The sequence below is a fragment of the Empidonax traillii genome, unplaced genomic scaffold (assembly GCF_003031625.1).
Source record: "Empidonax traillii isolate 1590-97213 ecotype Southwest subspecies unplaced genomic scaffold, ASM303162v1 scaffold277:size2070623, whole genome shotgun sequence".
NCBI lineage: Eukaryota > Metazoa > Chordata > Aves > Passeriformes > Tyrannidae > Empidonax > Empidonax traillii.
The window spans coordinates 1,943,785-1,959,040 of NW_020955470.1; the positions used below are offsets into that span (position 1 = coordinate 1,943,785).

General features: G+C 39.2%; 1 protein-coding gene across 4 annotated transcripts in view; it reads left to right on the forward strand.

Annotated features, from left to right (window-relative positions):
* The window catches only part of SRPK2 (SRSF protein kinase 2), a 142,739-nt gene that overhangs the window by 87,341 nt on the left and 40,142 nt on the right, over positions 1 to 15,256 (forward strand). For all 4 annotated transcript variants that reach the window (XM_027890077.1, XM_027890078.1, XM_027890075.1 and 1 more), the window contains one exon: positions 9,944 to 10,095. In XM_027890077.1, the coding sequence (XP_027745878.1) occupies positions 9,944 to 10,095 (152 nt within the window). The remainder of the gene's footprint in view (positions 1 to 9,943; positions 10,096 to 15,256) is intronic.

Here is a 15,256-nt window from a genome sequence, read left to right on the forward strand (position 1 = left end):
CTTGTAGTATGTGTATGTTTATATTAACTCTAAGGGAGTTGCTATATTGTGAAAAGGACTAAATCCCATATTTTTTAATTTAGTTTTTAATTCATATTTAAGTCTGTATTTGATCTCTAAGGGTCAGTGACTTAAGGGATTTTGGTGCCAAATTAAGTTAAATCCGTTAGCTTTTCCAGAGGCAGATAGGGCTGTTGGAGAGCAGAGGGTGCTTCTTCCCCCTCTCCCTCAGAAGTTGAGAATTTGTTGCTAGTGGCAACTTTAGGGTACAGTGGCAACTGTAGCATACTGAAGCAACAACAGCATGTTTTCGGAATATATCTTATTAATAGAAAGACTAGAGACACTATAATTTACTGTGCTAAAGAGAAAGGCAGGAATTAAATACAACAGCACAATATACCAAAAAGAAAGTTAAAAATTAATTTCTGTTTTTACACTTGTGAGTCATTCTGTTAAAAGTAATCCATCACACAGCCCATAGTGAGAGGAAGAAGAAGTCAAAATAGGGGCCATTTCTGTTACTGCCTGCCAGCGTTTTCTGTCAGGTTGTCCTAATGGTCTGAAGTGGAGATGCCTGCACACAGAGGGAGGAAGGAGTCATGCAGCATGAGAAGGGACTCTTGTTGCAAGAGGATTTGAAGAAGGTGAAGCTTTATGTGTGGTTTATAAGACTGGCTTGTTTTTTAACTAGGTTTTCATCATTGCATTGGAGCGATATTCCTTATTTGACTTCCTTCAGGTGGAGGTTCCATCTTGAACGTTAGGATACATGTATAAGAAACTGTATTTTCCATTGATCAGTACCTGGTCCATGGATTTATGACAGCTGTGTTTCTCCTCTTTGGCTCTTTGGAATTTCTCAATATTTTTTAGCAAAAGCTCTTGTGGGAGCTACTGATGAGGCTTGGGTGTTGCCAGAGCAGCAGTAGGAGATGGAAACACAGTGAAACCACCCCCATGCCTATAAAATACAGTCCCTAGGGAGTGCGAGAAACCACAACATGCAGACAAGGTGCGAGGAAAGGCTCCTCTCCGTAGGAGGTCATTCCACTGGGTGAGTGAAAGAATCAAGTACCTGCAACCCAGGAACCGGGCAGCAATCTGTGATGTCTGGGAGCAGCTACCAGAGGCAGTGGACAGACTCAGTAGCTGGTGCAGAAGGGCACGTGGGGTAGCTTCATCCCCAGTCTTTGTAGTGAACACTCACTCTGTGTGGTCTGGTCGTGCTGCAGAGCTCATTCCCCGGTAGCTGCCAGAGTCACTGAATCAGCCATGTCTGAGGCCTCCATCCAGACAGAGCTGGTGGGAGATGTAGCTCTTCAGGTCTCAAGTTGCCAAGAGTGCCTGATGCCTCTCTGTGAAGCTGGGGCTGACAGAAGGTGTGTTGTTGCTGAGAAACTGTGTCACTGGGTCAAGGACTTATGGGAGGAGTTAAGCAGGCTGTGCTTCGTGAAAATCAGAGAGAGATTGAGTGAGAGATGTTCCCAGAGACCCTACAGTCTCAGGACTTTCAACCTCCCATTACAGTGGAGATGCAGGTGGGCTCTGTACCATGTCACACAGTAAGTCAAAAGTCTGTTCGGTACAAAGGCTTGAAGCTGGTCACTGTCCATACAAGCTCAATTGGATTTGAAGATGGCCAACACTGTGGGGGACATTAAAAAGAGCTCTTTTAAGCACATTAATGGCAAAAGGCAGTGCAGAAATAACACAGACCTGTTACAGGATTAGGGTGGTCACCTCACAAACAGGGACATAGACAAGGTAGAGATATTTAATTCTTTCCTTGCTTTGTTCTTCAACACTGATAATGGGCTAAGGGGGTGCCAGTGTCCTGGGCTGGAGGACCATGGCTGTGAGAATGATCAGCTCCCAGTTGACCCTGAACTTTTGTGGGATCTGCAGCTGCAGTTGAATCCCAATAAATTTATGGGGCCTGATGGGATTCATACAAGAATCCTCAAAGAGCTGGCTGATGGCATTGCAAGAGCTCATAATGATTTTGGAATGGTCTTGGGAATTTGGAGAGGTCCCAGTCAACCAAAAACTGGTAAATGTTGTCCTAATTTTTGAGAAGGGCAAGAAGGATGACCGTGGAAACTACAGGCCTGTCAGCCTCACTTCAGTGCCTGGCAAAGTTATGGAGATGATTCTGGAAGTCACTGAAAACTGCCTAGAAGTCAACACAGTCATTGGTCACAACCAGCATGGCTTCTTGAGGGAAAAGTCCTACTTGTCAGACTTCATTTCCTTTTAAGGCAAGATAACCCACCTTGGGAAGCCAGTGGATGTAATCTTTTTGGATTTCAATAAAGCTTTCAATACTGTCTCTCCTTCTGGACAAAATATCCAGCACACAGCTGGAAGAACACATCATGTGGTAGGTGAGCCATTGGCTCACAGGTTGGGTGCAAAGGTTTTTAGCAAATGGGGTGACTTCAAACTGGCAGCTGGTCACTAGTGAGGTTCTGCAGGGCTTTGTTTTAGGCTCTTCAACATCTTTATAGATGACCTGGACACAGGACTCAAAGGAATATTAAGTAAGTTGGCTGATGATACTGAACTGGGAGGAGCTGTTGACTCCCTTGAGGGCAGAGAGGTCCTGCAGGGAGACCTTGACAAAGTAGAAAGCTGTGCAGTCACCTGCCATAGGAAGTTTAACAACAGCAAGTGCTGGATTATGCACCTGGGATGGGGCAACCCTGGATTTACATACAGACTGGGGAATGAGAGGCTGGAGAGCAGCACCACAAAACGGGACCTGGGGCTCCTGGATGATGACAAATTGAATATGAGTCAGTAGTGCCCTGGCACTCTTGTGACCAGTGACAGGACTCAAGGAAATGGCATGAAGCTGAGTCAGGGGAGATTTAGGTTGGATATTAGGAAAAGGTTCTTCAGCCAGAGGGTAGTTGGAACTGGGGTTCCAGGCATTGGAACCCCAGGGAGGTGGTTACAGCAGACAGGCTTGGACCTGTCTGAGTTCAAGAAGAGTTTGGACATTGCTCTCAGGCACATGATGTGATTCTTGGGGCTGTCCTGTGCAGGGCCAAGAGTTGGACTGGATGATGCTGGCCGGTCCCTTTCAAGATAATAGAAGAATTTAACATTCTCAGCCTTTATAATGCTTTACTGGTGACTAGAAATATGGGTAAGGTGCAAGCTGCTGAGTGTATATCTATATATTTTCTTTTTGTGCAAGTCTGTAATGGATGACTCATCTGGAAAGTACAAGTCTGCTAGGAAAACAGTATTTGAGGAGGAAAACATATTACCTTGGCAAGTTCAAGATTTAAGGCTTCCTGCATAGAATTGGTTTCAGGTTTACTGTCTTAAGAACATTTTAACAAAACTGCATGTGTTTGAGAACAGAACGTCATTTGGGACTCACTTTCAGAGCTTGAAATCAGTTACTTCTGGGAACTTGGTGTAACTCAGTGTCAGACAAAGGCCATAAGAGCTGCCTCCTAAACCTGGCAGATTTCACTGCTTCATCCCAGATGTGATTTGATATAAGAGCAGGCTGCTCCTGGGTCCCCTCAGCTCTGTCCCTGCCCATGTGTCCTTCCTGTGATGCTGGGCTGGGGTAGTAGCACGGTAAGACTGCAGTACTTGCTGCGTGAAATGGCATTTATTTATAGTACCGTTGTTTGGAACAGAAGGCGGCGATGTTCCGTGCCATTTTACTTGGACTTTCAGTGTGCATTCAAGCCCAAGGTGGCCTCCGAAAGGCTAATGAGCAAGATGGGAATGAAAAATTCAATCTCTGTGTTGCTGTTTGAGGTTACAAAAGCTACTGTGTCTTACCCTGCTGCATTCCAGGAGGGGTTTTTACTGGTGTTTCTGTTAGTGTTTGATAGTAGGATGGTATCTTTTGAAGGAATGTTAACAGTCCCAGGAGGAATGATAAATTTGTTTAATAATGACCAGATGTAGAAACTGCTTCAGTCATGTGACATGTCAGCACTCTCACTTTTTATGCATAAGCTTTCTAGAACTGGAGATTGTAGTACAGTTTTGCACCAGAATAAGAACACAAATAGTGCTTTTTGTGTAAAGAAAAGCTGTCCCTGGAAGTTCACATTAACAATTTCTTGGAGTTAGTTAAAAACATATCTCCTTATGCTCTGTTTCCTTCTGGATTTATAATCTTTGTTTCTAAAAACAGTAAGATGACCTCTGGCATAATTTAAAATAATTATTAATTACAAATAATTGATCATAGCAATTATATTTTGAAATTATTCAGAATTATAACCTATTTAAAATCTTCCTTGAAATATACAACAACATTTTGTTCCTTGAGCAAGAACTTCAGAGTTGTTTTGATCTTTCTTCTGGTTTTATTGCTTGTTTTATATGTGTGGATTTATTTAAAAAGCCTCCATTTAAGGCTGCCTCCGGTTCAAAGAGCTCACTGTTACAAGGCACCTGTCTAATTAAGCTAAATTTGCATTTGGGAAAAAAAAGCAGGCAAGAGTTCAGCTCGTAAAGCAGACACCATTTGAACAGAGGAGAAAGAGAGCCAAATAGCTGAGTCTTTAAAATAATTAATAACAGCTGGAGGAAACTTGCATTTAGAGATTTAAAATTTTAAACTTTCCAGCACCTGCAAGCCTCACCCAGGAGCACGAAATATTCTGCCTTCTGGAGCTGGAGGGAAGCATAGCTGGAACTCCTTCCCGATGGACCCAGAGCCACTTGCAGATTTCATAAAGCTCTCATCTCTCAGAAGCCTTACAGCACATTTCTTCTGCTGCTCACTCTCCCTCTTGCTTCCTCTTTTTACGTCTTCAGATTGAAATTCCCTGAATTTCCTCTGTGGACATGTCAGGAAGTTAATAACATGGTTAGAATATAGTTTATTCTATATTTTATTTAATTAAATATATGAAGTCATTTAACCTAACTTTAATTGCATTTTCTGTTAGCAAAAAAGTGTCTCTGGTTGTGCTCATCTGAAAATCCTAAGGGAAGTTTTGTTTTCCCCTCTAATTGAGGTAGTTCCTAGCTTAATCTGACCAATTTTTGTCTCCCTCCCAATTTTTTTTGGTTTGACATAGTCTGTTTTCCTAAAGGTAGAAGAATCAGTTACAGGTTTTACCTACATTGGAGGTAGAGCTCTGTTTACCTAAAATTAGTCCCCATGTGTGCAGTGCAGTGTTCACAGAGAAGGACTCCTGCTGTTACTTGCCTGTTCCCCGTGGGGAACATGAGGATTTCTTCAGGTAATCTTCTTGTATAGAACAAATAACCTGCAATACATCCTTATCCTTACTTGATAATAAAAGCATATTTTTTGTCTATGTGAGTTTTGGATAAAGAGGCCTAAAGTCCGTTTTGGTTTTGTTGAGGAAAAGAGTGTCTAAAGATGAAGTGTCTGCACAAGCACAGGCCCAAGGTGCATCTGTGTTCCCTCTGGCCAGGAGCAGTTGCCTGGGCAAGAGCACAGGGTTGGGCCCCCACGTGGTGAACGCTCTTCCAAATCCAGTGGTCTCAGGCTGAGGGGCTTTGTGAGTCCAAGGGGTTTCTGCATTGGCTGTGAGCTGATCCTTCTTCCATGAGTTTTTCTGAGCCCTATTTGAAACTGACTTCTCTTATCCACGATATCCAAGGAGAAAAAGTGGCTTTAGTTTTTAACATCTTGTTGCATGACTATTTTTTTTTTTCTATTTTATGTCAACTTGGCTCAGTCTGTGTGGGGAGAGGCAGTGGACAGCTATTTCCTATTTGCATTCTCTGTGCCTCTCAAGATTTTGTAGCTCTCTGCTGTCTGTTTTCCTGGCTGAAGAGTTTTGGTATGTTCAGATGCTTCCCATATGGAAGGCATTTTGTGATTTTAATCACCCTTACTACTCTTGTTTTACCTTTTTCAGAACAGAAGAATAGCAAATGATCCCAACAACATCTAGAACAAAAAAACTGAACAGTTCTTCCTGAACTTCTCCTGGTATAGTTTTCCCAGAATTTCCAGGTTTTAATGTTAGGGAAATTGCTTTTACTGTTGGCTGTTCCCCAGTGGTAACATGAAGCCACATGTCGATGATGGAGAACAGTAAAATTAAGTTGTCAGTAATTTTGTGTTTCATAACAGTGGGCAGTTGATTTTTTTATAAGACTCCATGCAGAGTTTTGACGTATTTTGCTTCAAGTTCACTGTAGAAGAGAAATGCTTCAACTTTCCTTTTGTTCTTTTCACTAAGCATCCCCTCTAAGAGCAGGGTAAAAATAGGATTTAATTGTATTTTAGTTGGACTTTGCTGTAAATTTATTTTTTCTGTTGAAAAGGCAGTAATTAAAAGACACAAAACATGCTGGTTACTGTTTGCTAATTTTTTGTAATGTTTCTTTCAAGACAGTTATAAGGTTTGTCATTGCAGCCTGTGGAGATGGTCAGTTCTCTGCATACCTGCTGGCAGAATACTGTGAGTCTAGAAATGGTGTGTCATCTTCTCCTATTAATTAAGTGTTTATGCTTGGATGATGATGAATAACCTAATGGTGGGAGACCACAGAGAACCAAGTGATTACTTCAGAATGAAAGGAAAACAAATTTAATATTTATCTCTGCATGCATGTGTTACCTAATGCATATCATTACATAACATTTTAGGAATAAGAAAGAGTAATAACTTGAAATAACACAGCTGTTGAATGGCTTGTGTTATGATAGTATTTGACAATTGCATTTCTGACAGGGAAATGGAGGTTACATATTTATTACTCACAGCTTTCTTAATGGCTGGATTTTTAGTATAAATGATGTTTTGAAGTCCACTTAAAAGAAGAAATAATTCACATTTTCATAAACTCCATACTGGGAAAAAATGAAATCTAAGCTGAATAAAATATGTATTCATGCCATAAACTGCAAATTAAGACATTGTTGAAGCATTTGTCATAGCTTATCTTTGCAGTTCAATAAAGGGGACACTAAGAAATGGCAAAACTGGAGTACTCTCAATGACTGATGTCCTACCTAAAACTATGAAACTGTGTATTGGTAGAAGAGCAACATTGGTGATGCCAGGATGAGTTATTCAATTTGTAAACAGAAATTAAGCAGCCAAGTGTTTGAAAACTTGATCTTTACTTAGCCCCCAGAAAACAAAATGAAAGAACAATAAGAATCTCTTGCTAAGAATCCTAAACTGAAGGAAAAAAACCAGTAAAATAAGCCAAGAGTGCAGAATTAGCATCAGGCTGATATAACTCAGCAGCATTTCTTTCCTTCACTCATCTTTCTCTACTAATACTTGATTTTTTCAAAAGGTGCATACAAAGCTAAAAAGGGCAAATCCTCAGTTTAAAGCAGTGTTTTGTTTTTTGCAGATAAAAATCATAAATAATTCCAGAAGGAAATAAGGTAATATCTTTCCTTCCTTCCCGATGTGCACAAAGGAGAGTTGGAAAACACTCCTGAATACCAAAATCAACTAGGATTGGAGACAGGAAAAAAACAACCCTTTTCAAACCAAAATCAAATACAGTAGCTTGAGAAAGGCTCAGAAGCAACCCTGTCTTCTTAACCTATTTCCTTAAGAATAAATTTAGCTTTTTTTTTTAGAAATCTTGTGTTGCACACTTCCTTTCTCTCTCATAGGGAAATTCTTGGTATGACTTGATGTTTATTTGAAAATGGATAATAAAATGTTTGAATGTCGATTCCAGACATGCTTCTGATTCTCTTTGAAATATTGCTTTCATTGTGTGAAGAAATGGAGCCAAGTAGTTGTTATTTTAACAGATTTTTGAACTTACAACCCCTGTACTGCGTTACCCTACTCTATCCTGGCCTTTTCCGTAGTTGTGCCATCTCATGTGACCAAAATAACATGGATACTTGTGGTCAGAATAAAGTAAAACAATGGTACAGCAAGGACTCCAAACACTGTGTTTCCTGGCACACAATTCCTTCAGATATACTGATGAAGTGCAGGCTGTTTTACTGTGCATTCTCCTTCTTGCTCATGGAATCATTTAGGCTGGAAAAGACTTTGAAGGTCATCGAGTCCAGCTGTTTAATTTTAAGTGTTCTTAGTTCTTGATCTGGGTATCCAAGAGGGTCTTATGCCCACCAGATCAGGTTTTAGGGTTTGTAGGTCCTTATATGATAACTTGAGTAAAGATTCCCGCCAACATCAGACCAGGCACTGGTGGTGTCAGCTTGCTGACACCATGAAACCAGACTGCTGGAGGGCCAGAAATCTAGTTTGTAGTAAGAGAACTGGTCAGAGAATCTGCTGCACCTTCCATTTGTGGTTTGCTTTGCTTGCTCTGTACCATATAAAGGTGCTTGTTGGGAGCCAAACAAGCTCCCAACAGGAAGGCAAAAAACCAGCGTAATTTATTTAAGCAGGAGCATGTGCAGTTTTATTTATTGTTTATCCTACAAATGGATCCCTTCTCTCTCTTCTATTCTGTCCAAAGCTTTATGTGGTTAAAAATTATGTAAACTTATTTATTTGGTTAGATTTCTCATCATAACTTAGTTCAAAATACTAATTTTTAAATCTGTTTATTGACTGAAGAATTTTATTATCTGAGAGGGGTAGCAGGCACATAAATTTGGAGTGCATACAACTTTCAGTGATGTCCATTAAACAAAGGCATAACAGCAGCTGCTGTGCAGGTGGGGAATGTTGCCAGTGGAATTTATTTATGACCAACTGTGTTCTCTTCGACACCAAATGCTCTGTCTGTCTGTCTTGAACAATTGCAGTGTTTAGAAAGAAAAAGGAAGAATTATGAAGAACAGGACTTAGGAGTGGGATAAACATAAATGCAGTTTTTACTCATGATCAAGGAAGTATTTGAATCTTCTTTCTGGGTGCTGAAAAATTAGATTTCTGTTTTGTTGGTTTTTTTTTTAATCATACGATTGTCAGAATACTGTTGTTATGCTCTTTTTCAGACATGTTAGATTTGAAGTAGATGTGAATGTAAGCAGCTTTTGATGGTACAGATGCTTTAAGTTACTTTGCAAATGTATTTGGCAAGTATATATTTTTTATTTGTAAGAAGTATGAATACAAAACATAACATCAATCTGTTTGGAGAAGTCTTTCTTAATTATTTGACAGACAGGTACACTTCAACCCTGGACTTAAGTGTATTGAAAATACTCAGTTTCAAAATGTAAGTAGTTTATAGGTGTTAAGAAATACCAAGTACAACCTTGCTCAGAGTAGGATATAAAATATATCTTTCACTTCTTCAGTTGTTTTTTTCTAAATTGGAGCTGCGAGACAGAAGAACATCTGTTGGCTGGTGGTGTTGGGCTTGGTGGTTTGGTTTTCTGTGGGGATTTTTATTTTGCACATCTCAAAGCATATGGTATATATGACATCTTAAAGCATATGTTCTGGGAGTGCATCATAGGCTACTTAGGAAGATTTTTCTCTTACTTTCTAATAGCTGTTTTCAGTACTTTGTGTACTGATACAGCTTTCTGTAGCCTTGGCAGCAGTTACAGATGCAGAGAAGTGCGTTAAGGTTTGGGTCAGTGTCCCTTGAAGATTGTTTCTTGCTCTGTATTAGTGAGGTCTTTTCTTACTTCAGCTAGCAGGCAGGAGCTTTTCAGTAACTTGATATTCTTTGAAAAGTATTTCTTCTCAGTTGTGCTTGAGAAGATGGGTCTAACGTCTCATTTGCTTGTCAGGAGTTTTAAAAGCTTGTCAGTATCCAGTTGTAAACTTTTTGTGTCTTTTCCAAGCTGTTCCAGTGAATAAGTCCAAATTCACTTGAGACCTGCTTTTGGTTTGGTCAGGTGCCTCTCTGTCCACGCCTCCCTATGGTCCGGCGGGGGATATGAAAGATGGCAGTGAGAGCATGAGATGTTTCACTGATATAACCCAAAGCATTTCTTCGTCCCCCCGGAGGGCTGGGTGACCCCTGTGAGGAAGCTCTTCACCAAGTGTGGTCTCTCTTCTGTTTTCAGGCCAGAGCCTCAACAGAAAGCTCCCTCTGCACCTCCACCTCCACCCCCGCCCCCACCTCCGCCCCTGCCGGAGCCCACCCCGCCAGAGCCAGAGGAGGAGATTTTGGGGTCCGACGATGAGGAGCAAGAGGATCCCGCAGATTACTGTAAAGGTGTGTGCAGTTCACCCCTGTCCATGAGGGTGAACATTGCAGCGCGAGTCTCACTTGTGGTTCTTGGGAGGTTTCAAAAGAGCTGGTTTTTAATAATGGAATTTATTTATACTAGAATTAGAAACAACTACTCATTTCAGGTCTAGATGCATAATTGTCTTCAGCTTTAGTTTTTTACTTAGCCATAGCTTTATACATTTTATAATAAATATTACACCACATATATACAAATACCACATCCCTGTTCTCCTCCTGATGTCCTAGTTAAAAGAATAGAGAAGAAACTTTTCTTGACTGATGTGAATTGTAAGAGAAAGAAAAACACCCCAACCAAGACTCCTCTCACTCCAAGAAGTTCTAAAATGCCTTGTTGTCTTTAACAACATTACCTACATTTATTTTGTAAACTGTATCTTTTTTTCCTCTTTTCTCACCTGCACTGTCTGAGATGTTACATGCTTCTTTTCCACATGCTGTCTTTCACAGCCCTCACCATTGTCTGAGGCTCTCTACATCTTCATTTTATCTCAATTTCCTTAATTTTTGTATTGGCTGTATTAATTTTTCTTAATATTGTTAATGCATAAAAGTCTGATTGCAGTACAATAGTGTTGATATTTAAATTTATTTTAATGTCACTGCTAAAGTTGTACGTCTGTTCCCATTAGGGTAAAATGTATACTCTGCTTACATGAAAAACCATAAATAACAGGTCTGTCAACTCTGGGTTTTCTATTGCTGTAGATTTCAAGAATATGAATATACTTTAGGAAACATTCAAGTTTTATCATTTCAGATTAATGCTTTTGAACAGCCAAAAAGCTCTCTATGCACACTGACTGTATCCGGTATTCTGTATTCCTCATACCAAGAAACACTTCCTATGTCAAATACCATAAAGTCTTACTTAATCAGGAGGTTCTGTGCAAGCCTGGAGATGTGCTGTTTTAAGAAACCTCTCTCCCAGCCTGGAATAAGTGTTTTATATTTTCAGATTTAACAAGTGACTATTTCACTTTGGTGTAAAAATTTTATTAACATATGACATTTCAAATGTATAAGTGGCTTACAAATGCCAATAATGAAAGCCAAAACCAGTAAACTCCAGCTAAATGATGAAGTCTGCAGCAGGGAAAAGAAAAACGTGTCACTAAGGCATGCTTAGGTATTTTGTTTTGGTTTTTTTCTATTATTTTTTAAAACACATTTGCTCCTTAAGATAACTCTCTTGGTATCTCTGACATCTTCCATCAGTGACTAAGGATTTGTTTAAACATCTGTTTACTCGTAAAGTCTGTATTTCCTTGAGATTAAGCATTTCAAGGCCCCAACTTAATTCTTTCCTGAAATTGGGGCTGTGTTTAATTTCAAACAATCCATTGTTGTCTGTGTTCCAGTATCTCTTGCAAAATGCCACCATCTGCGGAGACCAGATCACAAAACAAAAAAATAGCCTTAAGTTGACAGCCTGCTTATGAGTTACCTGTTTAACTAGAACAGGTCAGGAGTGAGATCTGTATGCTTTTAAAACATGTTATACTAAGAATGCTTGCAGGCTTCCTGAAAAATTGCATGCATAAAGGTTCTTCTAAATTTTTCTGATCCTGAAGCTTTGAATTTTTTGAAGTATATTAAAGGTAGTTCAAGCTTTGGTTCATTTGGGATGTGATGATCGTTATTTGTTTCTACGAGAGCAGCGTTTTTGTTGTTCTGGCAGATGATTTACCTGTTTTCTGACCCTAATTTCCTGTAAGACTGAGCAGTGCATTTCCTTCTTTTAGTCTGCTGGGGTTCAACTGACGGGAAGCTCACTTTAAGGATGTGACTTGAGTGGGATTGGGATGATCTGGGGCTGTAGAGACTTTCTGTTTGTATATTTTATATTCAATTTAGGGAATTAATTAGTTATTTGGTAAAAAATTCCAGGGATGGCTTGTAAATTATATTTGAGAGATGTTTTATTAGTTTGAATATATTTTCCTGGTTTTGGTAGCCTAATCTGTATTTACAGGGTGGTAGATAAAGATTTGTAAGTTATTTATTACTGGAATATCTCTCTTATTCCTAATTTTGTCTTCAAAATGGCAACCTTTCAGGGTTTTTGAGTGAAGCGCAGAGCATACTTGATCGCTTCTCAACCCCAGTCTGAAATTTCATAGGAGGGCATTTTGATGAGGAGTATATAATTAATTTTTTTAATGAATTCAACATATGACCTGTTCACTTCCCCTTGAGTATTTTTGTTACTAATTTTATTTTTAAGGGTATGTTACTGTGTGCTGGGTGACGTGGTGGTTAGTAAATAGTCACAGTAGTATTTTTAATGGAAGTTGGATCTGTTTGAATTAGCACCTGATGTGAAAGAGTCAACTTACAGCCATCTGTGTAAAGCAGACTAACCTCTGTTCCCTGGGGGCTTCCTCCAGGGCCTGTTCAAATCTGTGCCATTCCTTCTGTTGTGTCACTGAATTTAGATTAAATACTTCTCAAATATTTATTTGTGTAAGGAATGGAAATATCAAAAGTCCAACTACGTAATTTTTCAAGGGGTACTTAGACAGTGAAGCGAGTTTTTCTTTCTCTCTGTAAAGCCATGAAACACTTGGCGATTTTTTTTTGAAGAGCCTGTTGTGTCATGGATGTAATTGGAATTTTTTGCTTCTCTAGTCGTCTTCCTTGCCCCCTGGAGATGTCTCCCATTCATCCCGTTCACAAAGGGAATAATTCCCTATACAAACATACAACGAGCCAGCTACAATTACCAATACATTCAGGAGGCATTCAGGAATAATGATCTCATTTTTCTGACCCTCTTTCTTGCGTGCATGTAGCTAGCTAGCTGTGAGAGAGACTTTTTTTTTCCCCTGTGTGTGCTGCAGTGAATACTACAACAGGTTTGTTTGTTTTTCTTTTGCTGTCACATTATCAGCAGTGCCACTTATACATTGTATATTTTCCAATGCCTCTATTGTTTTTCCAAAAGTACATAATTTTCCCCAAGTAGTTTATTTTGCACAGATGCTTTCACGTTACTGTTTTTAGAAATACTTTCTGTATCACGAAGAACTGAAATAATTACATTCATTGCATTCAGGATGACAGCAGTTTTTAAAGTGCATTTAACTGTGTTGCTACCTGATTGTCCACAACCTGTAAGTGCACATGTGCTGATATGAATGATCAGGGAGTAAAGTGTACAGGAGTGGTAACTGATTATTTCCAAAGCTGCTAATATTGTGGCTTAGGACAGTGGAAAGTATCTTCTGAAATATATATACTCAGAGAATATGCTACCACTTGGTGTCTGTCACATATGCTGGTGTATTGCTATAATTAGTTATGACAGTGGTGTGGGGACCAAAATAAGGTGGGTTTTACATGTATAGTATCGTTACACTTGCAACACGCCGAGTTTACTAAAATAACTTATCAACTCTCAGTTTATTAATTTGACTTGGGTGTCTTTGTGTGATTTCCTCTGTATGGTGTTTTCTTTTCTGTCTGTGATGGGAAGAAATTATCAAAAGTTTTTGATTACTTTGAAGCACAAGTATGCCAAAAACTGACTTAAAAGGCACTTGTTTGCCTGAACTGTTCTTAGAAACATATTATTACCTGTATTTAAAATCTTCTTCATTGAGTGTTATGCTATTAACATGTTAAAAAAGTAACTGTTTTGCTTAGTGCAAAAAAATTATTTCTGGACATTGTTTTGTATACTTGAAGGCCCACTTAACATCCTTCTGGCAGTGCATGAATTGTGAGTGCTTTACATCTGAAGTCATATAACTGTTAGAGAATGACTTAATAGAACTAGATATTTAGGAAAATTGTCAAGTGTTCCAGAAATAATTGTATTGTTGAATTTGGAAATCTGTTTGCAAACCATAGAGAGGTGTTAAAACTAGGTGTTAAAATAATTTCATTTTTTTTTTAAATTCTATCTGTTTGCAAAGGAAAGATTGTTGTATAGAGAATAATGTTTCATACTTCACCCTGTTTTCCCGCGATGATAAATGCAGCAAAAACTCAGATCAGAAGAAATGATCCTGTGATGTGAATTATGTGGAAGTCTCTTACATAAATTTTGCTATGAGGTTATCAAACTTGATTCATTTCACAAATGCAAACCTTTTCAGTAATGGAAAGGTAGAATTTCTCTATGTTGTCTTAACCTTCCACTCTATGACTTAATCATCCTGGATAGAGTTTTATGGAAAAAATTTACCAAGTAATAATATTTTGTTTGTTTGTTTTAAAACAGTCAATTGCTGTCTTAAATAATGATTATATTTATCCAGATTGTTAAATATCTTCATCAACTGTTACTAGAAGGATGGTTAAAAAGATAGATTAAAACTTAGATTTACCTATCAGTATGGATTCACATATGTGTGTTTAATTCAGCAAAATTTCTCTAATAATGAAACTACAATAGAGTTGGCCTTCATATGTGGCTGATACTGTTTCTTTTTGCAAATGGACTGCATAATAGTCAACACTTACTCTCAGTAAGTCCATTGCTCCCCTGCTTTCCTGGCGAGTAAAATAGGTGAGGTGTTCCAAAAGTGGTCTGTTTTTTTCTTGGGAAGTAAGGAGATTCTGCTTGGCGATGTGCACATCCTTACTGAGGTTGGCACAGTAGGAGGTATCTTTTTAGGTTGCTAGGTGAGTTGCCCTGGCAGCTTTTATGAACATTTGCTTCCCAGTGATGGAGGAGTGGGGAGTTTTTCCCCCGAGGGCAGTCCTGAGACTTAATCCTAGTCTGGATCCCTGTGTCTCAGTCCTCCTGTCATGCCTTGTACTGTTGCTGAACTAGGACCTTCTTGGTGTCTGTATACCTAATGATTTGTGAAATGAAATGTGGTGTGTGATAGTAAGTATACACTTCTCATGGGTTAAGAGTATAGAAGTTGTTCTCATATCAGGGTCTTCATAGATTGTGCAGAATTCTCATGGAAAAGATGTATCTTCCTCACCTTAGTGCTAGGCTAAGGGAGCTGGGACTGCTCTGTTCATGCTACCTGTGCACATCAGACTCATTTTGGTGCCCGGTGGGCAGGGAGGGAGCAGGTCAGTGCTCCAGAGCCAGGACTTGTGCTGCCCTTCTGAAATTGCTGTTGCTTGGCTCAGACCTGCCCTGCCAGGACAGACACTTGTG